The sequence below is a fragment of the Leguminivora glycinivorella genome, chromosome 13 (genome assembly GCF_023078275.1).
Source record: "Leguminivora glycinivorella isolate SPB_JAAS2020 chromosome 13, LegGlyc_1.1, whole genome shotgun sequence".
Classification (NCBI taxonomy): Eukaryota; Metazoa; Arthropoda; class Insecta; order Lepidoptera; family Tortricidae; genus Leguminivora; species Leguminivora glycinivorella.
In genome coordinates this window covers 1283239-1310868 of record NC_062983.1, presented here as the reverse complement: position 1 = coordinate 1310868, position 27630 = coordinate 1283239, and the positions used below count along the sequence as shown (strand labels likewise).

At 36.9% G+C, this 27630-nt stretch overlaps 1 protein-coding gene across 1 annotated transcript in view; it reads right to left on the bottom strand.

Moving 5' to 3' along the window:
- Positions 1-781: 781 nt before the first annotated feature.
- Positions 782-27630, bottom strand: part of LOC125232507 (neurexin-1) — a 385338-nt gene continuing 358489 nt past the window's right edge. The window contains exons 11-28 of the mRNA XM_048138206.1: positions 23159-23266; positions 21049-21241; positions 20069-20260; positions 18658-18801; positions 14459-14673; positions 13740-13848; positions 12038-12640; positions 9239-9439; positions 8695-8811; positions 7541-7719; positions 6903-7074; positions 6240-6460; positions 5264-5446; positions 4222-4331; positions 3618-3832; positions 2875-3141; positions 1813-1958; positions 782-1298 (exon numbers count right to left, since the gene is read on the bottom strand). Of these exons, the coding sequence (XP_047994163.1) occupies positions 1143-1298; positions 1813-1958; positions 2875-3141; positions 3618-3832; positions 4222-4331; positions 5264-5446; positions 6240-6460; positions 6903-7074; positions 7541-7719; positions 8695-8811; positions 9239-9439; positions 12038-12640; positions 13740-13848; positions 14459-14673; positions 18658-18801; positions 20069-20260; positions 21049-21241; positions 23159-23266 (3531 nt within the window). The 3' untranslated portion in view covers positions 782-1142. The remainder of the gene's footprint in view (positions 1299-1812; positions 1959-2874; positions 3142-3617; positions 3833-4221; positions 4332-5263; positions 5447-6239; positions 6461-6902; positions 7075-7540; positions 7720-8694; positions 8812-9238; positions 9440-12037; positions 12641-13739; positions 13849-14458; positions 14674-18657; positions 18802-20068; positions 20261-21048; positions 21242-23158; positions 23267-27630) is intronic.

The window sequence follows — 27630 nt, the reverse complement described above, 5'->3', positions numbered from 1 at the left end:
ACACCAACATCAACCTTGTAAATGCAATTCCATTTTAAACTAGACTTAACTTTCACGTATTGATCTTAAAAATTGCACATTAGATCGCACAAGTGACTAAACATTACAGTAATTAATATTTACAATACTAAACACTTGCGTATCAGTCAGTACTTCATCTTATTATATCTTCTTATGCATTAAAGCAACTTAGTCATTATCAATACATTCACTATCTTGTTTCCTTTCATGATCGTTTCCTGCGAGGTTGAGGATCGAAGCAACTACGGGATTCGTGATACGAGTACATTCATACCTCTATTCTACGGTCTTTGATATGTCCGGAGCACATCACAAACACAATGGTGGTCAATTAATTTCTGAGCAATTCTAAAGTTTGAGCCAGCTAGAGAAACACATTAAAAGTCCAAGTCCATAATTTAAAAAGAAAACTTATAAATTTAATGTATTTCCTTTATAGAGAAGGATGACCCTTAGACAGCTTTAATATAAATACAGTGATCATCAAAAGCATTTTTCTCCGTAAACAACATATAAAATAATACAAAAAACACTTACATTACAACTTACAATAAAACATAAATAAAAAATTTGGCCCAGATCTTGCTCGTTAGGTCAGGTGCCCAGAAGGCTGGCCGCGCTGGATAGCAATGCTGATCCGCTGAGCAAAGTATTGGCCAGCCCTCTGGTCACCAGAAGCGTATATAAGGCGCTTAGATAAAGTATCAACTGATAAGAAAGTAGAGGAAGAGAGAATGTTAGTTCTTTGCTCCCAGTCGCAAACACTATATCCCACAGTTTTCAATTAAATGGCAGAATGACACTGCGATTGTCAAGACTAATTCGTTTGCCACAGTACTGAAACAGTACATAGATTCCACTGTGGCTCATGGCTTATCCTCACACTTTAGAATTGCAAAGAATAAAGTCCCGCTACGTCTCATCGTCAGTGGACGAGATTCCACATCACGCGAGCGGCGTGCAACATGCATCGACGACTCGATCACGAATCGTATTTGACGCGGATACCGACTGCCAAGCCTTTAAAACAAGTGAATGGCGGTTGGCGTCCACTATCGCATGCGTTTCGTGATCGCCCGCAGTTTTGTCGCCGCTCGCCTGATTCCCTTGTCCTTGGTCGTTTAGACGTACCACTCCTTGATGCCGTCTCTCTTGACGGGCTGCGTGGGGAGCGGGGCGAGCGGCGCGCCGCCGTTCCTGTTGAGAGGGAGGGGTTGGAGGTTTCTGACGGCGCCACCTGCCGGAGCACTTGCTCCGCTTTGGTAACTTGAGTGAGCCTGGAAATTCGAAAAAAATATATAAATTCTGCAACATTTGAGCCAAAAATGCCTTTTTCCATATTTAGGAGTTATAATTGATCGCCAATGCTGATAACATTAAACTATATCCTATATTGTTAAAAGACAGCACCTCTCGTTAGAGTGACAGCATAACATCAAGCGGTCTATATAAAACATCAAGGCATTCAAAGCAAAATAAAAACAACACTTTCTTGACAAATATATGAAAATCCAAAACAACATGACACTTTATTAAGGCGGTGTCGCTTACAAAGGTACTGAGATTTATTACATTCAAAGTTAACCTAAGTTATCGCTTCCTTTATTCCATAGAACATTATTAGGTTTAAGATCATTTAATCTCATAAGAATTACATACAATTCACTTAACGAGATTAATACACAACAATATATAAATATAGTTTAGAGCGCACAAATTACGAAATAATACAGTTACAAGTTGAGAGTTATTCATAATCTAGGTCTATAAAGTGGCAATAATGATTCATACCTGGTTGCCTAGCAACGCAGCACTGGCTCCTTGCTGGTAGCTCTTATCCTCTGTGACCTTGTACGATGGGTCCAGAGGATACACGATGTACTTCAGAACTATAATTACTATTAGGATGATTGCTATCAACACTGATGCCACTATGCCTGGAAAATAAAAAAATAAAATTTAAGCAAAACTTTGTTTTAAAAAGGATACCATAAAGAAGTTATTAACTGGAATTCTTACAATACGAAAAATTCGATAATATTTTACAACAACAATGAACACTAACGATTTACAATATCAAGAAGTCGTCATCTCCTTTTTAGGGTTCCGTAGTCAACTAGGAACCCTTATAGTTTCGCCATGTCTGTCTGTCCGTCCGTCCGTCCGTCCGTCCGTCCGTCCGTCCGCGGATAATCTCAGTAAACGTAAGCACTAGAAAGCTGAAATTTTCTACCAATATGTATATCAATCACGCCAACAAAGTGCAAAAATAAAAAATGAAAAAAAATGTTTTATTAAGGTACCCCCCCTACATGTAAAGTGGGGGCTGATTTTTTTTTCATTCCAACCCCAATATGTGATATATTGTTGGATAGGTATTTAAAAATGAATAAGGGTTTACTAAGATCGTTCTTTGATTATATTTATATTTTCGGAAATAATCGCTCCTAAAGGAAAAAAAAGTGCGTCCCCCCCCCTCTAACTTTTGAACCATATGTTTCAAAAATATGAAAAAAATCACAAAATTACAACTTTATAAAGACTTTCTAGGAAAATTGTTTTGAACTTGATAGGTTTAGTAGTTTTTGAGAAAAATACGGAAAACTACGGAACCCTACACTGAGCGTGGCCCGACACGCTCTTGGCCGGTTTTGTTTCATTTTCATTTACCTCGTACATATTTGTCTCTCGTCACTTGTTAACTACATCATTAATTTCTTCTTATTAATTTCGGATCTTCAAAAAGTCCACCCACATTAAGTTCGTCTAGGAAATTTGCGACTGGCCATCCCAGTTTAATATTTTGATACCACTACTTAAATTATAACTAAATTAAAGACAAGTAAAACTCACCAACAATAGTAGCAAAGAACTCCGACTCAGGCGTCACAATCCTCCCTGGATCCGTCGTCTTCGGCAAATACCACTTCGTGGTCGCCTCATGCTCGTACCCATTATACTCATTCTTCTCTTCGGCTCCGTTCGTGGGTGTTCGGGAGTCTATGTCGTTCTCGTTCGGGTCGGGGTATTCGGGGAGCGGTTCTTCTTGAGTCGTGTGAGTAATGTCTTCTGGTGTGTGGTGGTTGGGGAGGGATGGGGTGAAGTGAGCGGCGGTGTGATCTGAAATAAAGTTGGTTTTGATTATTATTTGTCAATAAAGCAAATATGTCACAGTTTTTTCCTCTTTTAAGCATGCTTTTAGTTATTTATTTTGTAAAACGTTATATGACAACCAGAGGCAATTACATGAAAGTAATCGAAATCGTAAAAGAAATTCTAGAGTTGAGTAAAAATTGGCCCAATCTTAGCTTTTGGGTAAAACATCAAAAACCTATGGTAAAGGTTCAAGCTGTAGATTACTATCCAAGGTTAGCTGGAAGAGATCCCTTATGTAAGTCAGTAGGAAGGGATAAGCTCGCCTTCGTACTTAAATTCCTACAAATTGTATATAAAGCTGTTGTTGTACACAATAAACTGATTACTACTGTACAGTATGTACAGCACTACGTTATTTGGGTTTTATTACAAGATATATAAGCAATTTACAGTTTTTGATACTATATGTATATTATCTGAAGCAAACACGAAAATCTTACCGTCGGTAGGTGTCGTTTTCTCTGGCGTTGTGACCTCAACGGTTCCAGCATGCATGTTCCCATGATCCGGTGGTGTAGTTCCTTGGCTGGAGCGCGTTGACTCGTGAGTGACGTCAGTAGAACCGCCGTGTGTGGATCCTTCTAGAGTCTTGGCGTGTTCGGTGGAGATCGCTGCTGTGGGTGACGTCATGCTGTGGGTACTTGAGGCGCCGTTACTGAAAAAAAAATCAAGATAGATATTTAAAAAAAAACGTGACAGTGTAATTTTGTATTGTTCTCTTTTTATGCTTAATTGTTTTATCTTTTTCACAAAAACTATTTAAAAAAATAACTTTTTTGCACCTCTGAAGTATGGTTGTACCACTGAATTATTTACAAATTGGTCCCACGTTGGGCGCCATTATAAAGGTGACATTTCATACGAACCAAAAATGCGACGTAAATATTGGTTTTCATTGGTTTGTATTTTATTTTGAATGCCTTTTTGTATAAATTTATACAAATCGATTAAAGAACTGATCAAATTATATGTTGACCTTGTACAAAATTAACGTCCACCTTAACATAATATTTAAAAAAATGTGAGAGGTAGTTAATAACTTACGTGGTCATGGGGTGTTCTGGTTCCGTTATTTCCTCTCCTCCATTAGCTCCTGAACCTTCTATGCAGTCCTCGTCATCGCACGGTTTCATCAACTTGCCGCTTGTGTCACCCTGAGAAATGCAAATTAAAAAATAAATATTTCTATAAATAACCTTGTTATGTCTTGTTACTTTGAAAATATTATTTTGGGAGAAATATTGTATATTATTAGATCACTGCTTAATATAAATGACAAAAATATTTTTGTTTTATATTTCAGGAATCACTTTAATAAGTAGTTTCCATGAAGATCGTCCAATGATTCTACAGCTTCTAATCTAGCTTCAACCACAGAATATATAATAGTATAAGTACAGAAGGCCCACTGCTTTGATGTTCACGAAATGCCGCCTTTTAAATGCCTACAAAATTCTAACAAAGAAACGAGCCGCACGTGCGCAGCGTCGGACGATAGGGTTGTCTATGGATTAAAATGAAGTAATACTCAGATAAAATGTTATACTATTATACTCCAGTCTTGGGTACTTTCTAGGTATATATACAGTATTTATATATTTTTGTTTAAGTCCCAATATCACAAGCCTTATTGAATTTTTCCGTGGGACTTAATCAATAGTAGATCTGTGTAAGATTGTCCTATTTTATTCATGATGTTTATTTAACTAAGCATTATTAGCCATTCACAAGCGGACATCGCATATAAAACTTAAAAAAAACTCGCGACGTAAAGTAACAATAGAAAGTGCGAACGGGCGTTCCGTGAGAACGCGCGCCACCCCTGATTAGGCCGCGAACTCGCGGCCGCCAGTATGTACTTGTAGCGCGGCGATAGAATCGCGGAGTGAGCCGCCCCTGCTTCAACGATGTCTCATGTTTGATTGGAATGGAGCATCCTATGAAAGGTAATCCGTTCAGTGAGGGTTTCTATAAAATCTCCGACCCAGACCCTTTCTGGCCTAACGTAAATCATCCTTTATAGCATCTTCTCTAATACCATTAAGTATTCATGATTTTTACTCCTAAATCTAGCCAACAATATTACCTTATACACTCTGGACGGCGGTCTTCTTGTAGAAGGTACATACACTGGCGTGATGAGATCATCTCCGCTCCCCGCATCAGGGAGAACACAGGCGTCTTCATCATCATCGCGACACCCTGACCCAGCTCCGGAGTAGACCAGCTCGTCTAGTACTCCTGGACCGCCGTAACCTGATGGTGGTGTCTGGAAAATTGAGAAATTATGCTAATTAGTGAATTGTTAGATTTAGCATGCTTAGAAGAAGAAATTATGTAGCCGGTATTCTAATAGATAACCATTTCGTAAGAGCAATGCTTGGCTAGTGAAGATTCGGTGAAGTATATGTCCTAACCTAAGTTTTCTTTAATCAAAATTACAGGACTATAATATCCTTCAATTATAATAAAAATCACGTAAGTGCCCTCTTGACTATCGTTTTATATTGATTAATTGAAAACTGCCATTTGATACAATCATTTGATTCAAAGATGGGTCTTCTCAAGGTGCGTCAAATTATTTAATTGTTCAAGTGATGACATCGCTCTTTTAGAGTCTATTCTGACCGATGCAAGTATCACCAGCTACAACGAGGTCAAGGACTAGAACGCCATCTACAGCCAGTCCGGCTACAACGCCTTAGCAGCTATACATTACCGTCATTACCTGTTGCATGCTGTTGGTCCAACCTTTATCCAGCGTTAATGTGTTTCTCCTAGCGTCACCCCTGCCAAACACAGAAGCATTGCCAGCAGCAGCAGGATCAAGGACTCTAACGCCATGTAAAGCCAGCCCGGCTACAACGCCTTAGCAACTAAATTTTAGCTGTTGCATCCCATTGATTGATCCTTTATCTACTCTCTTCTGACGCCTCCCCTGACAGAAAGAGAAGCATCGCCAGCAGCAGCGAGGTCTAACACCCTAACGTCATCTATGGAGCCACATTGATTCATTGACATTTATTGAGCCAGTTCGGCTACAACGCCTTAGCAGCTATTACCTGTTGCATGCCATTGATCCATCCTTTATCCAATGGTGATGTGGCTCTTCTTGCGTCTCCCCTGACTGAGACAGAAGCGTCACCAGCCGCAGCAAGATCAAGGACCCTAACGCCATCTACAGCTAGTCCGGCTACAACGCCGCTGAAGGTGCGCGCGCCGCCCGCGCCGCCGCCGACCGTGATGGACGACATACTGTTGAAGATTGTTGATTGTTGACCGCCTGGAATTGAAATAGGTTTTTTATGAAAGATTATTGCCAACAAGCTTTAGTACATTTTGTTTAACCCATTGGTCATTTAAGCGCTGTCAATTATTTCCTTCTTAAATTAAATATGTCAATATCGTCCTCTTTCAATAACCAAAGTCCAGACCTTCCTGTCTGTATCACAGTAGTAGTTCATTCATACAGATTTTAATGGTACAAGTTGTTTGCGCAAATATTGTACAACCAATAGGATTATTGTATCCACGCAGAGGGTTGACAACAACAAATTGTCGATTTTTAACTATGCTACAACAGTATGTTCAAAACTATTGTAAAATCGCCTAAATTATCAAGGCTGGTGCTAATAACGCTACTAGGGAATAAAACGTACATCTAGACATTGAATAAGCTCGTGAAGGTCCTAACTATAGGGCAGTACCTATAGAGGATATCTTACCTTGCGGATGCCTAATGTTAACAGCATAGTTGTCAATCTGCAGTGCAGCCCTGCTCCCGTTCCTCGTGAACCTGGCCACGTGGTAGGCGCCATCATCAACCCTGGCCGTCTCGTCTCCCAGCGGGTGGTCGCCACCACCAACGTTGTATACCATGAAGAGGTTGCCTCGAATCTGAAATGTTAAGGTGAGTTGTTTGATCATATTCTGTCGTTTTTCTGTCATCGAGTTTTTGGGTTTTAGTTTAATCAAGTGAAACCGTTTATATTTATAGGTTCTGTCTCATCAATATGCAGATAAAATACGCCATCAACAACAGTTTACGCACAGTAGTCGCTTGCAAATTGTAGGATATTCCGGTTCCGACATTTTATACCTTAACCTATCCACTTACCTAAACATGACTCTCTCTCATTGCGCCCATAAAAATCTACAGAGTTAAGCCAGATACAGTTCCCATTAAATAGTACTTATACAGTTACAACAACCCCACCACATAATAAAAATTTTTTATCGTGACGAAGTGTACATATATTTATTTTATACTTACGTCTACGAGTAAATTGAAATCCCTTTAGATTACTTCGAGCTATTCTACGGGTGGTGTTCATGAAGAAAATTGACCTGATTGAGAACTTACAATTTCCATTTGCATGTAGTCCTGGGTGTTAGAAGAGTCTATCCTTAGCAGGACAGCATCAGCTTTACTTGTTACAAAGCCGAGAGCCACGCGATCTGTTTCAGTATCAGCTACCGAGCTCGGTGGAAAGGTGTAAGTGAGGATTCCTCGCCCGGGACCAAACTCGTACGCTATCGACTCTGGAAACACGAAATGCAATATTTGGTTAGAATTTAGGAGGACGTCATGCATATTTTATCTGTTTGTGATAGCTGAAGTATATCATGTTATATAATACCATGTGATTCGTGCCTATTTTTGATGAACTAAACCTGGAGGTTTACTCTTAAATATGGTTGCGTTTAGAAGTAGGTTTTCTGGCTGGGACGCCAATAAAAAACCGGCCAAGAGCGTGTCGGGCCACGCTCAGTGTAGGGTTCCGTAGTTTTTCGTATTTTTCTTAAAAACTACTGAACCTATCAAGTTCAAAACAATTTTTCTAGAAAGTCTTTACAAAGTTGTACTTTGGTGATTTTTTTCATATTTTTTAAACATATGGTTCAAAAGTTAGAGGGGGGGGGACGCACTTTTTTTTCCTTTAAGAGCGATTATTTCCGAAACTATTAATATTATCAAAAAATGATTTTAGTAAACCCTTATTCATTTTTAAATACCTATCCAACAATATATCATACGTTGGGGTTGGAATGAAAAAAAATATCAGCCCCCACTTTACATGTAGGGGGGGTACCCTAATAAAACATTTTTTTCAAATTTTTATTTTTGCACTTTGTTGGCGTGATTGATATACATATTTGTACCAAATTTCAGCATTCTAGTGCTTACGGTTACTGAGATTAACCGCGGACGGACGGACGGACGGACGGACGGACGGACGGACGGACAGACATGGCGAAACTATAAGGGTTCCTAGTTGACTACGGAACCCTAAAAATCATGTAGTAAGTAGCAACTTATTCACACCCCATAATTTAACCAATATCCTCAACTTGTTTGACTTAACCTGTCGAATGCCGAGTATCGAATTTGATAATTGAAAAAGTGACCTTGACATTTAAATCAATAACAGATTTACACTCCCTAACACAGATCAATGTTTAAACTCCGAGAAATAAGTGAAAGATAATAATTTTAGAGAAATTGGCAAAACGTACCATCATAACAAGTAGGTCCTGTGAACGAAGTGAGGTCACAGTCACAAACGTAGGTCTTCCACTGCTGAACACAAACTCCCTTGTTTGCGCATGCGTTGTGCGTGCATTTTGTAGGTCCTGAAATTTTGAATGATAAAATTAAGTTGAAATTTGTAACTTTCTATTACTACAGAGGGGTCCTTGAATCAAGTGAAATAAGGATAAATACTTATCTAAAATTCTGACTGAGAATTTGTAGATGAAGGACCCTATTGACAAGTAATACCACATTTCATTGTTGGCCGCCTGATGTTTACGATTAAATCTCAAATAATTTGGCCAAATTATACGTCACATAAAAAAGTGGTTTTTGATTATATAAGGGTTCTTTTGAGCTCACGTGCAATAAGAACCTTTCCATCATAATATTCAACAAAAATCTAGATAAAGGTCGTCGATTTTACGAATCCATAATTATTTTTTAAAAATAAAATGAGACCTTTGATTACAAATTACAATCAGTCATTTTAGTATACTAATAAACATGTGAAAAGAGTTTCATTACCTTCACATCCAGACACCAGCGACGAACTAGGAACAACAGCATCATCCATCAACGACGGGGATTCCCCGGGCAGATCCAGACTGGACATGCAGCCTTCGAAGCCTTGTCGAGATAATACCCCTACTGGTAGCGAGGAGTACATGTCCTTGGGAACCCCGCCTACGTAGAGGACGCTGTCCAGTTCTAACATTAAGTTTGAACCTGAAAAATCAAGTTTGTGTATTGCCAACATTCATACGTAATACTTAACAAATATTTAGTAAAGACAAATACGAAATAGAAGATGATAGGGAATTTTAGGAGAATCAAAACAAAACTAAGGTAACTAAGTAACTGGAAGGGCCACTAGTTCGATAGCTAAATAGTTATAAGTATTAAATACTATATCGATACCTCTGGGTTCAATTGGCGTAAAGGACATTTTGGCGAAAATGAGTTATATATACAGTTTTGTTCAGAATTTCAAGCGCTATCGATCTGTGTAGTTAAAATTTCGATATCTCTTAAAAAGTTGCCTTTACGACCAAGATTTTCTACTATGGACTTGCAAAAATAGCTTTTCTGAAGGGGCGTAAATATCAAGTCATTAATTATAAATTATTATTTGTGTCGTAAAGGAAATCTACAAATAAAAATATAGTCGTAAGTCACCTTGATATATATTGTTGCCCTTTAAGCCCTTACTTTTTAAGGATCACTTTCTATAGTAGTGTGGTAAAGTTGGGCGTAAAGGACAAGTTTTTTTGTTCTTCGTCCTTTACGACCAGCACTAAAAATATTTTATCCGCAACTGTAATCGATATCTTTGGGTTCAATTGTCGTAAAGGACATATAATGCAGGTTTCCAAGAGAAAGATAAACCCACTTTTTTTGTTTTTTGACCTATATTTGTGACGTGTATAAGAAAAATATGCAGATTACGAGTATCTTTAACCTAGTGTAGCAACCGTAGTGATAAACTAAACGATTTAGAAGATAGATGGTTGTAAAGGACACGTCAAAATGCTATAACGTCCTTTACACCCATGATTTGATAGGGTCGTAAATGACAGTCTTAGATAATTTTTATACAAAGTCGGGGCGTAATTGTAACCGAAATGGTACTACAAATGTGCTAAGTTTACAATTAAAAACTGGAAAAATGTATCAAAACGTACTTAATATGGCACAGGATAGCTACATTAGTTTAATGCAGTGTATTATTTATCTAAGCTATCTTAGCAACAAAAAAGAACAAGACTATTTTATATCCAGTTTTGTAATAAAGAAACAATATTTGCTTAAAAACTATCTAATACTTTGGCAACAAATTCAAAGTTATTTTTTTAATATTCGCCGATGTCTGAATAGTCAGTAGGTTACGCATTCAGCCTTTAATTCTAGCAGGGAAATGCTTTCGTAGTATTATTATACTGCGGCGAGATGTAGGTAATAAAAAAAACACTATGGTAATCAGGGTACGTACCCAAATGCACATGAACGCTCACGATAATATCTATTTCGTAGCTATATATCATTATCGCTCTTGCGTATTGCACCGGACTGCATTTTTGTCGGCGTCTGGCGTCGACGATTGCCATTCAGCTACGCCGGCAGTAATCTTTAACAGTAGACTATACTAACATTTAGTGCGACAATAACAGGTGCGTTTCGCTAGCGAATGAGCGTTAGCGTTTGGTGACTTGGCTATGTACCCAGGTACTTAAAGCATTGACTATAATATTTCTAGGATTGAACTCATAATTAAGATTATTCTTATTTAACAGGTTTTAGACTAAATAACAATCTTCTGTTTTAAAATTATCAAAAATATGAATCAACATAGTAATAGGTAGTCTTGACTACAGTTACTATTATTTATTAGTTGGTCACAGTTTGTATACGCGTCCTAACTTGCGTTTATAAATAGGTACTTAACTCTTTAGTTATTCTTAGAACTTCTTTCTACTTTAGACTTAAAATTACTGTCGTATTAATATAGTCTACTGTTCACAGTTGCTGATTAAAGTTTACGTGATTACCATTAGTGTTTCTATATTTACTTAAACTACGAAAGCGTTTCCCTGCTAGAATTAAATACTGAATGCGTAACTTATTGAGACAGCGGCGAGTACTAAAATAATAACTTTCCAAAATATTTCGATAGTTTTTAAGCAAATGTTGTTTCTTTATTGCAAAACTGGATATAAAATAGTCTTGTTCTTTGTCTTTGCTAAATATTTAGATAAATATACACTGTAACACTATTGTGGCTATTCTATGCCATATTAACTACGTTTTGATACATTTTTCAAGTTTCTCAATTGTAAACTAAGCTAAAAACAGTTGCCATTTATACCATTCCGGTTACATTTACGCCCCGAATTTGTATAAAAATCATCTAAGACCGTCATTTACGACCCTATCAACTCTAATTGTTCAAAAAAATCGTGGGTGTAAAGGACGTTCATAGCATTTTGACGTGTCCTTTACAACCATCTAACTTCTAAACCGTTTAGATTATCACTACGGTTGCTACACTAGGTTAAGGATACTAAAAATCTACATATTTTTCTATATACGTCACAAATATAAGTCAAAAAACAAAAAAGATATAAACATTTTTCTAAAAAAAAAGTTGTTTTTTGCTTCTCCTGAAAACCTGCATTTTGTCCTTTACGCCAATTGAACCCAAAGGTATCGATATGGGTATTTTTCAATGACCTTTACGCCTTTCCAAAATCAAAACTAACTATTCTGTAATACATTATCATACTTAAAAATATTATTTAAGGGAGGTTAACACAAAGAGAAACTTACTTGTGGTATGCATTTCTATATCATCATCTACTTGCAGCGTATGCATCTTCGGCGTCGGCCTTCTAACCGATACTGTATGCCATCTGTTATCGTTCAAGAAATTCTTCAACTTGTCTTTCATGGTCACCACATTATCACCCAGATTGAACACACAGTGAATATGGCCATTGACTAGCTCAATTGCTATAAAATCTTGCTTCTTTCCTCCATTATAGAACAACAATCCATCCATCTCCGTTGTACGGAAGTAAAAATCTAAATACGTATTCCCATAAGCTTTCAATAGCGGCAAACCAACGTAAGTATGCTTCGATTTAAATGTCACAGCTTTATATACATTCAACGAATCAGGTTTGACAAATGACCCAGTAAATATTATATTAGAATCATGCTGATTAATGTTGTTGTTGTTCCCATCGATGCCCATTCCAATAGCTTTAGCTAGATCTATATACTTCATGCCATTGAAAACAAACTTTTGTATGTAACCGACGAAATTCGGCAGAGTTGACGTCATCTGGATTTCTTCTTCGGGGTGATACATTCCACCTAAATGGAGCGTCGATATTTCCAAAGTCGAAGCTTTACCTAAAATCGTTTCGGCTGCAAATCCAAAATCAAAATTATTTAGCAAATACGAAATTAAACGGCCAAGGACGGTAACACAACATTGACGTTAAAATAAAAATAAATTAGCTGAACAGATTTCAGTTTACCGGGCATATACAGTCGCTTTACAGTACATAAACTATACAGAGTTAGCACAAGTATTGTACATGATAGAAAGCCGGATAGAACATCAGATTATCTACAAGAGCATTTGTACACACTGCCATTCTAGTTGGAAAGAGCCATACTTCAAGATGCTTGTAGCTAGCTAGTTCTAGAGAATGATTGTTAAAATGAGCTGGCTTTATAAATTATCTCGTTTATAACCTCTTATAATATCAGCATTATAGCCGCCCGTGTCTTCTGCCATTCAACTATGGTTAACCTAAATTTTAAAGTATGAGTTAATATATAAATTACTTTTAGGATCTTTAGTATCTGTAATGTCATTATGATCACTAAACATAATGTTTTAAATATGAATACAATTTATCGATAACCAATTGTACACTAAAGATCCTGGTAGAAATATACAATTTAAAAAATTCAATTTAGAAAAGATTTTTAGCACATTCACATAGGACACTACAGGAGAAAGTAAAGTAAAAGAAGTCAGTCAGGGCATCCAACTAAAAGGTGAAGGTATCAAGTGCCAGCTAGAAACAACAGAAAATAAGCAGCTAACTACATCTCTAATAGGACATCTAACACCAATAAAAAACGTTTTTATATAAACGTCTTTTTTAAAGTAAATTTTATTAAACTTAATTATATTTGGTCTCACTCCGTCATTTAAAATACGTTTAACATCATTATGAGTATTGTATTGTGTAATGTTATGATGTTTTTTTCTGTCATTTATAATTTTATTAGCATGTTTTGTATTGAAAGTGTAAAGTATATTTTTTGTAGTCATAACTTATTCATTAATCTTTTCATTTTTATTTGTATTTGTGTTAACGTTGTCTGTGTCGTCTATATTATCATTTTCATGCTCATGCTCGGGAGTGAGACCAAAACCAACCTTATCTCCTACATTGGGGTCAAAATAAAAGTGTGCGGGTGCTGTCCCGTGCATACGTACATAACATACCGCGCACGGGTTGCGCTCCGTCCACCTGGAGCTTTAGGTTGGAGGCGCGCCGCGAGAAACGAACCGTGTGCCAGTTGTCGTCCGCCACGTTTGAGCCTGCTAGGAGATTCTGGAAATCACAAATACAGGGCCTTGTTATAGCTACGCATTTTGTTTCACATATCCTACATAAGTAACATAAGTAGTTATTTGTTTGACATATTGAGATTGATATAGGTGTTCTAGACAAAGAATAATTAGTATTTGATTTAATCGAAGTAGAAGAAGTTCAATTCCTTTTCCCTGTATCTAAGCCAGATTTGCTCAAAGCCTCCCTGCCGAAGTATCTAATACCATATTGATAGTAGATGGGGTACTATTGCCTATAGCTATAGATGGTTAGTAGATATATGGTATTGACTATAATATATCCACTGTTACTGATCTGATGTCCGATTCACTGAGGAAGTTTCACTTAAAAAGGCCACCCTCTGGCAGGCAAAGATCTGTCACCAAACTCATAAAACTCATCCGTTTCAGATTTTTTGACTTCAGATAAGTATAGATTTGAAGTTTTCTAAAAAAATAAACAAATAAATATTGAGGGCACTAAGGTGCTAAGTGACGAAATATCTGTGCTCATCACACAACCGAACCCAGGACCGCGGCTTAGCAGGCAGGTTCACTACCGTCTGAGCCAGACCGGTCGTCATAGTACAATTCAACATAAATGAACATACCTTTTCCCTATCCCCTAGCCGCACGTTAGCTCTAACCCTCCCAGCGGCGACAACCAGCTCGATCCGATCCGCCGAATGTTCCGAAGCCGTCCGCAGCAGAAGCCCCGCTTTGCTGGTCTTGAAGCGAAGCATCAGCTCCTCAGTCTGCGTGACGTGTTCCGGTCCGAGCGCTGCTGTGAGGTGCTGGCTGCCGTTCAGGTATATGGTTGCTGATTCTGAAATTAAGGGATAGCATTTTCAGTGCGATGCAGGGTAGACTTGAGTAATGGAATCATTCGTAATATTTCGCGCTAAGGTTAATAATTATGCTGCCATATGCTGAGTAGTGTGAATTTGTTGCCTCTATTTGCAGCATCACCACTTTTATTGTTGTATGAAAAAAAAAATGAAAATGAAATATTTATTTTTCAAGTAGGCATACTAGGCATATTACAATGCGCATATGAACGTCAAATAAAGCTACGCCGGCTCTAACCCTACGCCTCAGCCTCGAGAAGATTTCAGTCCCCCTCAGTTGGGAGGGGGGTATCCACTATGGGACCGGCAAGAAACTCGGCGGGCAACTTCTTTTCAAAACATTACATCTTATAATTAACATGCATTCAATAACAAGATACAATTTAACATGCAAAAGTATTCATCAAAGAATATGAACAGACTAGGTACTCTATGGAAATTAATTTCAATAAATTATATTATTGCTTAATAATACGTCGTTCTTCTTCAGAGAAAACATATCAAATTGTCACAGAAGAAAAAGATAATATGAATCTCAATGTCATTAAATATGTAATTTACACAACATAAAATATAAAATATTTGATGTGCTTTCTTATCTGAACTGTGTCCTCTGCACATAATACAATTATTTTAATTGCTATTCGTTTTTTGTAGTTTCTGATAATTATGTTTGTAATAAGCAACAGTTTTAAGCGTTTTATTCATAAGATCATTTTCCTTCTTTTCAAATGTATGTATTGGTGTATGTAGATGGTTTCTGCAATACACGTTTTTCTATCCAATTCTCTTCTAACTTAGAAAATATTTCATCACTTCTAACACTTGGAGGAAAGAAGTGATTTCTTTTTGAATATAATGAGCTACATACCTACTTAATATGTCGCATACATGAAGTGTAAACTTTTGCTTTCGTATATTTCAGTATCAGCACTATTCACAAATTAAAACAGTATACATGCCGATAACACAAAACTAATGTAGTCTAATCAGAACACCTAATAAATTATACAATTCAAGGTTGGCACCAAACTGGTAGTTTCCCGAAACTTTAATGATAGTGGGTAAAATAATTTAATCAGAATTCTGTTCCTGTAATTAATTACCACAATTTGGGCAATTAATAACAAACAACAACACGTGATTCAAATAATGCGCCATGGTCTAAATTGGATAAATAGTTAAAAGTTACACAGTGTAACAGGGACTGTTAAAATAGCTCAGTGTTAAACTTTTTAACCGCCGCACCCAAATCTCAAGGAAGGTGGATCTCAATTCGTCAGTTTGTTTTACGTGTGTTCCACGATATCTCCGTCGTTACTGGACCGATTTTGAATTTTTTTTTATCGAATGTATATGGGTACAGATTGGTGCCATTTTTATCAGAACCCGGTTCTGATGATGGGATCCTGGAGAAATCGAAGGAACTCCTCAAATCTGAAAGGCATACATATGATGATTTTTGTGTTTTTATAAAAAAAGCATGCATTTACGTACAGAACAGTGATATTTGGTGCAGTGGAACTGCTGATGATGGTCAGAACGGAACTCCTCAAATCTGAACGGCACACTTACAGTAACTTTGGTATTTTTATAAGAACAGCGTGCACTTACGTCCAGAACAGTGACATTTGGTGCAGTGGAACATCTGATGATGATCAGAACGGAACTCCTCAAATCTGAATAGCACACTTATAGTGACTTTCGTATTTTTATAATAACAGCAAGCATTTAAGTTCAGAATAAGTAGTGACATTTATTTGTTAGGAGATTTGTTCTCTTTGTTATGCTTACATATTGAGTTCTCAAGTCAAATTCTGTCAAGCTCGATTTTCTAATATGTAATTGGATATCGGATTCATGAGGAATTGAAGAAACTACTCAAACCTTAACGGTATACGTATTATCATTAAATTTGTATTTCCATCAAATAATGAAAGATTATATTAAAAGCAGTTTTAAAAATTACCTAGATACACATTTCTACATAATCCAACATTCGCAAGTACCTTTCACCAGAACCCCAAAAGAGCGATTTTTTTTTCTTAAAAATTATTCAGTATACAGTGTTTTACCAACAAGTGGGTTTTTTTAAAGGAACGTAATCTTACAGAGTTACTCAAATCGCATGCGATTTCTCTCTCCGTGTAAATGGACCCTAATTCGCAGATATCCAACATATCGGAAACTGTTATCTTCGTTACGAGTATTCTCAAATATCGAATCGTTCCGAAAAACGGTTATGACTTAAGTTACTAAACGATTATTAGTTTTAGTATCAAGTGTCAAAGTAATGTTATGGCAGTTACTAAGGAGAACTGTTATAGGGTACTAAAATTTTACAATATAATGGAACAGTTATTGTATGTATGATATTGGATTCTAAGTTCACAAAGTCCAATCCATCAAATATTTAAAAGGACGATGGATTTTCACTAAAAATCTTGTTAGGCCCACTTTCACTAACCACTTAACTAAGGGTTAGTGGGCTGTCAACTGTTATATTCCATATAAAATGGAGGGTTAGCCCGAGATTTCGTTGGTGCAAGTGGCTCTTAGTTATATTAAGTAGGAAATGATAGATGACATCTTTGTCACAACTCGTGATAATGTTTCTTTTATTCTGAATAACATCAGAAGTTAGATAGTATTAATTTACAAGAGCTTTTTTAGGGCGAATGAAACCCTTCAAAGACATTTACTTCATTCGTTAATTAGACAGAAGGAATATCCCTTTTTCTGTTAACATTTTAAGAATCTTACAAACAATAGCAGTACCTAACTCTACATTAGTGATGTTACTAAGAAATGTTTTTTCTTGAAACTGCTTCAAGATGTTGCTTCATGCTAGACATGCGCAAAATGTGTCACCAAAAAGAAAAGAGTGATATGTATCTTTCGTCCACAGTGAAGTACTTCACTCTTTTAGTTCACTAGTTCAGTTTAGTTCAGTAGCTCAATGGACCCATCTGTATCAACAGTTGGTTTCAGTTCTCTCATTCACGGATATATTGAAAGGAATTACTAATTTGACAGATAATCTCATTCAATATGAATGATTCAAATAAAATTCTATGAATTGAATCGAAAAATGTGAAATGCGTGAAATTTAAACGAAAACTAGGTAAGATTATTTAGAAGTTATAGTCCTAAAAGTGACTTATGCAATCGTTTTAAAGACTAATTTTATATAAAATTTGATAATAAAATTAAAAATAATATCGTTATTCTTACTCAAAAAGTACCCAAAAAGTTCAAATTCTTACTAGATCAGTGTCAGTATACATTGCCTCATTCAAATGCAGCAGAAGATAAATGTTAAGTACAAAACAAGCCATGTACGTGGCGTAATTATTTCTTATTCCTTATCGTTGGGTTTATGAGTAGGCAGTGGTTAGTGGTTATAATAGAAGGGAAATTAAATGGAAGGAGAGGAAGGGGAAGGCCAAGAAAGAGTTATATGAGCCAAGTAAAGGAACATGTTAGGGCCGTGTCGTACCAGGACACTAAAAGGCTGGCTTCGGATCGACCAAAGTGGAGACAACTTCATCAAGCTGCACCGACAAGAGCCCCGCTCTTAAATTGAATTGAGTGGTTAGTGAAACGGAATATAACTTTCACGCGCAAGTGTGAGGAGTGTTTCCAATTTTGACGAGTCATTGACGCCGCTCGGCAGTTTTGGCGCGAAAAGCTTTCGTCTTCGTTATACTTCGGCCGCGCTCGGTTATTATCGGAGAAATGGCGGCGGGACACGATACGTACTGTGTCCTTCACTTACTGAGCGAGTGAGCCAGTAAAAGAAAAGATAGACAAACTGAACTGTTGAAGGACTGAACTAAATAGATCTCAGCTGAAGTAGTGAATGAAAGGGTGTCATCTTGTGAAGTACTTCATTTGAATCTTTCATTCAGGAACTACTCATGTCTACAGTTCATACTGAAATGGTTGGAAATAGTTCTTACCTCGTCCACAAGTTGGTCCGCCATAGTTAGTAGAGGAGCAGTCACACAGCGGTCGGTTCCATCCCTCTGAACAAACACCACCATGTTGACACGGGGAGTTGACACACTGCTTCATGAGGACGTGACATGCGGGGCGGACAGATGCTGAAATGGATAATAATATTGATTAAAACATATTTGTCAATAATCATATTCCTCCGGTTTGTTGCTGTTCTTTACAAGAATGCCCAAAAGTTGCCAAAAAACAAAAAAGGAATTCGATTAAACCAACTCGCTCGCATTTTACTTGAGTTGACGATTGCTTCGGCATGACCGTTTGATTAGGAGAAAATGTGTGGAGCATTTTTTTTAGCAAAATATGTTATAAATAATCATTACCCGAGACAACTAGCTTAACACAAGCATAAAATCTTTGCAATTTTCTGAATATAACCCGCGCTGAAACAACATTTCGATGAGCCTACCAACTTAGTTATAAACGTATTCAAGAATGGCAATTTTCTAAGCAATGAGCTACAATACAAAATAGACGTTTAATACATCATAAGAACTAAGGCTCTCACGCAACATGGTTTGATTTGCTCCATTGCCACGCCCTTGCCTTTCGGCTCACTATTATTTCACTCATTCTTTTCTAAATAACTGACTTTGGCTTTGACACGCAAAGTAGGTACTTTATTCATATGCAATTGATTAAACATTGAAAGTAATTGTTTTGTTTATTTGTTGTGTTTGTCAGTTAAAGTAATTGTTTTCATTTATTACATTACTTTTGTTCCTAACAATTTTAAGTGATTGATGACATTTAATTTAGTTAATTGAAAATTTCTCATTATCATTGTTGTTTTAAAAATGGAGAGAGTAATTAATTGCTCGCCTACATGTAAAGTTTTGTTTTAAAACTCATGTTATTCGTTTGACATTTTATATGACACGTGACAAACGAGACACTTGTTAATGCTGAGAAATAAATAATGATTTATTAATTATTCAGGAATATATTTTTACCCCCTTATTCATAAACGTTCACTAAAGTTATCAAGCAGATAAAGTTCGTTTGTCCTTTTCTATCACACCAATACGTCGGAAAGGGACAATCGAACTTTATCGGCTTGATAAGTTTAGAGTACGTTTATGAATAAGGGGGATAGTATGTTAAGAGTCATGTTTAAAACATACGAAGGTTAACTGAAATTCTGCTTCCATTCTGTACCATACGAGCTAAAAAACTGCAGTCCGAAAAAATCTCGGCTATGAACACTCCAAACTAAATACAATCTTCGTTGCCACAATTTTTTCCTTATTATACATCATAAAGCTCAGTACCAACCCCTGCATATATGAGAACGCCATAAATTCTGACCCAAAATTAAAGAGGTATCCACAAAAATACACCAGCAAAATTACTCACCAGAATCCTGCTGCCTCGCATATGCCGTCAGATCCTGAGGCTTTCCATTGAGCACCAAGTCTCTGACGCAGCCCACAAAGCCTTGCCTTAATGCTGCAGTCCAGAGCACTGGAGGAGTCTTGGCTGCGGAGTATTCGGAGCCAAGGCCACCAACGAAGAGAGGGCCGTCGAGCTCCAACTGGTTGGACTCCCCTGGAATTGAGAAGTTGGTAAGACCGATATTTTTATGATGATTAAGATACTTTAGAGGAACGTTTAGCTGAAGCCACGCATGAATTTTTGACAGAATAGATCTGCATATTGTGTCTATAATAGTAGGTAATTAGGTATTGTTTTAAATGTTATCGTCACAAGACAAGCTTTTTGGTATTTTTTTGTGAAACTAGGTCCATAGCCGTATGACTTAACTTAGATGTCGTTTGACGACTGGTCTGGCCTAGCGGTTAGTGACCCTGCCTGCTAAGCCGCGGTCCGAATCCCAGTAAGGGCATTTATTTGTGTGATGAGCACAGATATTTGTTCCTGAGTCATGGATGTTTTCTATGTACTTAAAGTATTTATATATTTTATATATCGTTGTTTGCGTACCCAAAACACAAGCCTTCTTGAGCTTAATACCGTGGGTCTGTTTAATAAATAAAAATAAATAAATAAAATTCATTTATTTCAGATAAAAAAATCCATATTATCATTATTATCACACATTTTACATATAAACAAACATTTAAACATAAAAATTAAAAATTTAAGTTTAAGATCGTCCTAAAATATTTATTATTTTAATTTATTTATCGTAACTTTGCGTACAATAATGATTTCCATGACAAAATAACATCCCCTTATGTCACTCCATAGGATTAAATTCTCTCCATACGAGATATCATTTTAATTACCACTCACACTGGTTTAAACGAGAAGAGGTAATCAAAAATCCAGGAAACGTTGCTTATTCTATAGCTAGTAAGAAATTGTGCACTCACCAGGCGTCTTAAACTCCGCATTGGCCCCGTCCACAGTAACCCTCCCATCCCTCCCTGTCCTCCTCAACAAGAACTCATGCCAGTGCGAGTCATCCACCCTCCTCCTCGAAGCCCTGACCCTCACTCCTCCTGACCCCAGGTCCATATGAACGTAGATGTACCCATTCAGCATCTCCACCGCGAACAGATCCGCCTGGAAATGAGGAAAGTAGGCTGTGCCAGGCTGTTATGGTTTTCATTCTGAGCTAACATGCTTGGCTAGTGTGTGTCTGTGTGATAACTAATGCGCTACGGGTACTATTTTTGCATACATTTAAACCTTTGAGCGCTTTACGTCACATTCATTAGTAACCTTGGTCACAGTTAGTTAATCAGATTCTTGTCAAGGACAATCGCGTAAACTAGGTACTTGAATAAACGGTAAACGGTACAAATCTCAATATCGGTCATGACCATGGTGGTAAAGGAACCGCTATTTATGATAGTTCCAAGAATTATATGCATACAAAAGGTTAAACATATTAATAAGTAGCGTTTTGGGCTATAGTTTTTTTATGCTAACTCAAAGAGTTAGCAATACCTGTTTTTGCAATTTTTATTTGAAGAGTAAAATTTGTCGAAATACTCAAAAAGTTCACATTTAAGCTTACATCAAAAGGTGACAAGTGATAAAAAGCTTTTCATCTTAAGTAGTTCTTCTGAAGAGCTTACTAACCAAAATGGTTCAATTTGCTGGGTTTACTGATGGCCACAAAATAATAATAGTAATAAAGCTGTGACATTGAACAATCAATTCCAACCATTGAATTCCACTATATAAAATACTACAACAGTAACCATGCAATCAAATAACACTGAACACAAACGTAAAATAGAACCTAGCCTAGCACAAATCAATAAAACTGTAACTCGTAAAATAAAAACTGTCGCGAACTCACGTAATGCATGCAAACTATTCACGATTTGAACACAGAAATTCTGGGCATGCTTCTATTGGGTTTGATCGGATTAGCGACGATAAAAGAGTTCGTTGGAATCAAAAGGCAAAAGTTTTAGATCTACAAGTTGGTAAACTAGTTAAAAAGAATTTCGAAGTTGCTTGTGAGAAAATTAAAGAGATCGACTGGTAGAAACTTGAAGATCAGAATGATAATTAAATTGGAAACGTATTTAAAGTGATTTAGAATTATAATAAAGCAATAGTGCAAATTTGTGTAGGTATTAATAAAGCCCTCTCTATACTCAAGCTTGATAATTCTTCTGCGTTAGCAATACAATCCTGTGTTTCAAAAATGTCTAAGAAATTAGACATTCCTTCCTTTCCCAAGCACAAAATACGTGTTTCCTATGTGTCGGTGCTCGCTTCTACAGTGCCCAAGTAACATATAAACATAAAACACTTCAACACTTAAAAAGTGGGTGAAACTTTATAAGGTACCTTACACAAATTCCCCTATTTAATGTGTAACTTTTCGTCTGAGCCTACCATGCAGGCTTTCAAGGGACTATTTTGATTTGATCGACAGCTTTTTTATCTGATCAAATCAAAATTATATATCCGTTGAATAATATTTGTATCTATAGAGAATTGCAATCATAAACTATTTTGTAGGTATGTATATCGCTGCTTTAAATAGTGAACCTACGCGTTTTAATTGACACGTTTTTTAATGGATAAATTAAGAAGTTTTCTAAAGCTGATTAATGAGTGATTGATAATGATAAACAATGTGATTAAGTAAAATTGAGTAAATCAAAGATTCTTCACATTCCTTGCGATTCATTGCACTGGATAGCAGCAAAAAATACATAATCCAACCCGTAGTATCCTGAAGCAATGCAGAGACTAAAGACATGATTCTTATTTTTAAATTTATACAGATCACAGGACATTGTCCCTTAACTTGAGCAAAATAAACCTACACCTCGAATGAAATGCAATTCTCTATAATGAAACCTTAAGTATTGATGATAATGTCAATGTTGATGACGTAGATGATCGAATCGATGAATTTAATGGTCTTTTTGATGATCTCTTTGATGATCATGAAGATGATTTGGATATTGATAGGCCAACCCCAAAAGCTTCACCCCTTACCGTGCAACCTACCCTTGGTGGCTTGGCGCCCATGTTGAAGAGAATGAGACCGTTCGGTTCATTCGTTCTAAATTTGAATGATATCGTTCCGGTTTTCACTGCTTCCCATTTTGGCAAGATCTGGAAAGAAAACTAAGATAAGTAAGTATAAGTAAACACAAATTTAATAAAACAGAAATTTTATAGAACCTTATGAGTTCCGATACATACAGCCTTGTAAGATTCACCTACCGCTTCGTAGGACTAAAAAACTTATTAGAGTACCTTTCCACACAACGAAACGTACAGAGCCCTTTTCGCTGACGGCACAGCAGAAAGGAGTGTACAAGTTTCTAATGAGTCGGCAACGCGCATGTCATACCCCTTGAGATATATGCAGGCGCTTTCCATCAGGCGGACCGTATGCTTGTTTACCATCGACGTAGTATTAAAAAAAGAGTATATTTTATATCATTTCGTCGCAACTGAGAAAATTTCTAGAAAATCAAAAAAGCCGGTTTTTAAATCCTTCAATTTAAATACATATAAGTACTTTTAATACTACACGTATTGAGCAAATAACTGAAATAACGCAGATAGTTTTGAGGAAAATAGCTTTGTAAATTACCTCTTTCATTCGTGTAAGTTTTGAGGAAAATAGCTTTGTAAATTACCTCTTTCATTCGTGTAAGTACACATTTTTCAGTACAATAAAACAGCGAACATAACTCCGCTTTGTAGAAATATTATTGAACGTCGTGTAACAAACGAACCATAATACTGTATCAAACGTTCTCATTTTTAACCAAACAAACAGTTACAAAACAAACAATGTACTTATAGTCTCCCGCCTACGCCACATAAATCACAATTAATACGAACAAATCAAAAATTGTTCAATACGACTAAAGTGCTAAATTAATACATTATCCAATTTTTACTGGCAACAATGAGTTGATCCCAGTTATATTAATCATTTCAAACATTAGAAACGTATCTAATCAACCAGCAGGTACTGAACTACCTTTAATCTTCTAAAATATAAATAAGACCTCAAAGAACGGAAACCCTAAGAGCACTCGAAATGAGGATTGTTATGAAAGGAATAAAGCAAAAGAGGATTGCTAAAATGAAACGACTGAAGGTTTTTTAACGTAACTAAGTAATATTACAAGTACCGATGTGGTTTATTTTTCATCGTTGGTTGATTTCAATTCATTTTACTCCCAAAAATCGTATGTAGTAAAAGTTGGGAGAGCGACAGTTTGTGAAACGAAACTTTTTCATTTTCTCACTAAAAATTATATGTCTATGTGCCTGTGCCTATGTATATTATGTTGCCTGTGTGGTGACGGTTTAAGAATTTCACCACCCCCTTTCTTCCCGTGGGTGTCGTAGAAGGCGACTATGGGATATAGGTTAAATTGTGGCGTAGGCGAGAGGCTGGCAACCTGTCACTGCAATGTCACAGTTTCGTTTTCTTTCAACCCCTTATTTGCCAAGAGTGGCATTGAAGCTTTAGTAGTTTCATGTGTTCTGCCTACTCCTTTATGGGATACAGGCGTGATTGTATGTATGTATTGTATGTATGTAAAATGAAAATGACCTTAACCCAACTACAAGTTATTTGACATCTGGTTAACCTCTAGTTTGATCGTTCACTAGTCCTAAAATCGGAATTACAAAGTCATGCTCCTATCGGTACCGACATCGTAACCTTGTGGTGAATCGATTGCTGTGATCAATACTCAGCACATGTCTCGGCAGTACGTGACATGTAATAAATTAAGACATTATGTACCTCCATTAGCTATGCGTTCTTGTTACTTACGCAATTTGAGACTTGACGAAAAAAAAATATCGCTGAACTGCGCTCCAGATCTCGAGTTGTATAATTTTTAACTCCCGACGCAAAAACGACGGGGTGTTATAAGTTTGACGTGTCTGTCTCTCTGTCTGTCTGTGGCATCGTAGCTCCCGAACGAATGAACCGATTTAGATTTTTTTTTGAAAGCTGAATTAGTCGGGAGGCATGTTTCATGGAAATTGGTTCACTACGGGGGTTTTTTCAAGGGACCGGCTCGCGTCCGTCACCTGTCCTGCACGGCGCGTGTCCGCTCCGTCAAAATAAGGTATTTGCCCACTAGACCGTAAACTACCATGACCGTGCTAGGAGCGTATCCGGCACGGAACTTTACGGTCTCCTTGCCCACTAAACTTATCGACAGCGTTCCATACCAGCTGGAACCAGGATGGACAGGTCTGCCGCGTGTAGGTACCTTGAACGGTGGACCAAAAATATTCAGCAACTGGACACACTACGAACTATCATTATACTGATTATACACTATAACACTTGACATTTTTTGAGCTTCAAGTTTGGGTCCAAAATTTGCTTTCAAAACTGTATTTGGGCCTTCTGGAGGTCAATATTTTTATTTATAGCGCTCAATTTCATCACTTGAAAAACTTCGCCAAGAGTGGCACTGAGACTTTCTTAGTAGTTTCATGTGCTCTGCCTACCCCTTTATGGGATACAGGCGTGATTCTATGTATGTATGTATGTATGTATGAAAAACTTCGCAAAATCGGTGAAATGCTATTTTTTTTTAATGAGCGATATAATTTTGAAATCTAGTCAGGCCCCGTAGCCGAATGGCATTTCTGCGACGCGAAACGCCACCGAAACGCCGCTGAAATGTAGTCTGGCTCTGTCGCGCCAATTGATACGCAAGAGCCATAATAGAGATAACTACCAAAAGAGATAGTATTATTGTGAGCGTTTCGTGGGATATGAATATGAATATATTGTTGAAAGAAAATCACAGAATCGAGTGGACGAAGTTGTTGTACGTGTTCTCAGTTTAACCCTCGGATTGGGCAACCCGATAGCGATCGGGTTTGTCAGACCTTAAGGAAAACTTCAAACTGCCTTGACCCACCCATGTCAAGGGTTTGTGGGTCACACTGCTCTCACTCAACCGAAATGTAATTGGTGTTATTTGAAAACAGAATGCCATAAGTATGCCTATTAAAGTTCAAGCGATCAAGGCCTCCAGTCGAGGCTTGTTTATAATTATTTTTTTCCCTCACTAGCTCGGAAACACGTGTTTTGTCCTTTAATACCAGCTGGTAAAAACGCATTTCATCCACTAGTGGCTAAAGTAATTTAACCTTGAATAAAGTCAAATTAACTGCTTTAAAATTGATAAAAGTAGGTGAATCTAGTAATAATAAGAAAACCTAAAAATGAAATTGATTATAAATTAAATTAAATTAAAATTTATACCAATAAATTTTATCAATTTCAAAATAATTTTTGCCACTACATGTCCGTGTAATGTAATGTTGCTTAAAATGCATGTTATTTAAAAATCCATTTTATGTAAATAGTTATAGTTTTAGTCTTAGTTAAGTATGTTGCTGTATACCCTAACAGGGTTCATGTGATCTTTTGCTGTAAATAGCCTATTGTAAGACCTTGTGTAACACATGATTACAAATGCAATAAATGAATTATGAATTATGAATTATGAATAAAGATGATTTATCGCCTGTGGAAGCAGTGATAAACGCATTTCTTGCGTTGTAGTTTCCTCGCTATAGTGAGGGGAAAAGTTTTGTGTTATACTCGGGTGCAAATGTATTTTACTTCTCGTGTATTGAAAAACTCGCTAGGTTCAGGATTCTATTCTCGAACCACTCGCTTCGCTCGTGGTTCAACTATGGATTCCTTTCAGTTGCTCGTTTTTCAATTCCACACTCGGCGTTAAAATACAACTTTGCCCCCTTGAATAACAAATAACTATTGTAAGGGTAAGTTGTAAACAAAAATTTGCTCGCTGTCAGTTTTCTGACGACAATTAAGCATAAAATCTGTCCAAAAATTGAGTTTTTTCATATTCTGAATATAGATTATATAGCTTAAAGTTTATGTAACACAAAAACAATATTTTCATTGAAATTTCATGCTAATTTATCGCGACAAAACTGACAGTGAGTTAACCAACTTACGCTAATTGGGGGGTCCTAAATTCTGAAAATGCCCGCGTAGCCGAATGCACAAACGCTGACGATAATATCTCTTTCGTAGCTATTTATCTCTATCGCTCTTGCTTATTGGCGCGACAGAGCCAGACTACATTTCTGCGGCGTTTCGGTGGCGTTTCGCGTCGCAGAAACGCCATTCGTCTACGGGGCCTAATCCACCAAGACGTTTCGTGCTCCGTTATAGCCACGGATGCCTCAACTACTCGGCCTTTCGGCCACGGATTCTGATACGGCCATAATTTATTTATTTATTTATTTAAACTTTATTGCACAGTAAAAATATACAGTTACAAAAGGCGAACTTAATGCTACATGGTTATTTAGTCCGGTTAACTTTTCTTACTTTTATAATTTATTAGTTTTTGTTTTTTAACCTCCGACGCAAAAAAGACGGGGTGTTATAAGTTTGACGTGTCTGTCTCTTTGTCTGTCTGTCTGACATCTGTGACATCGTA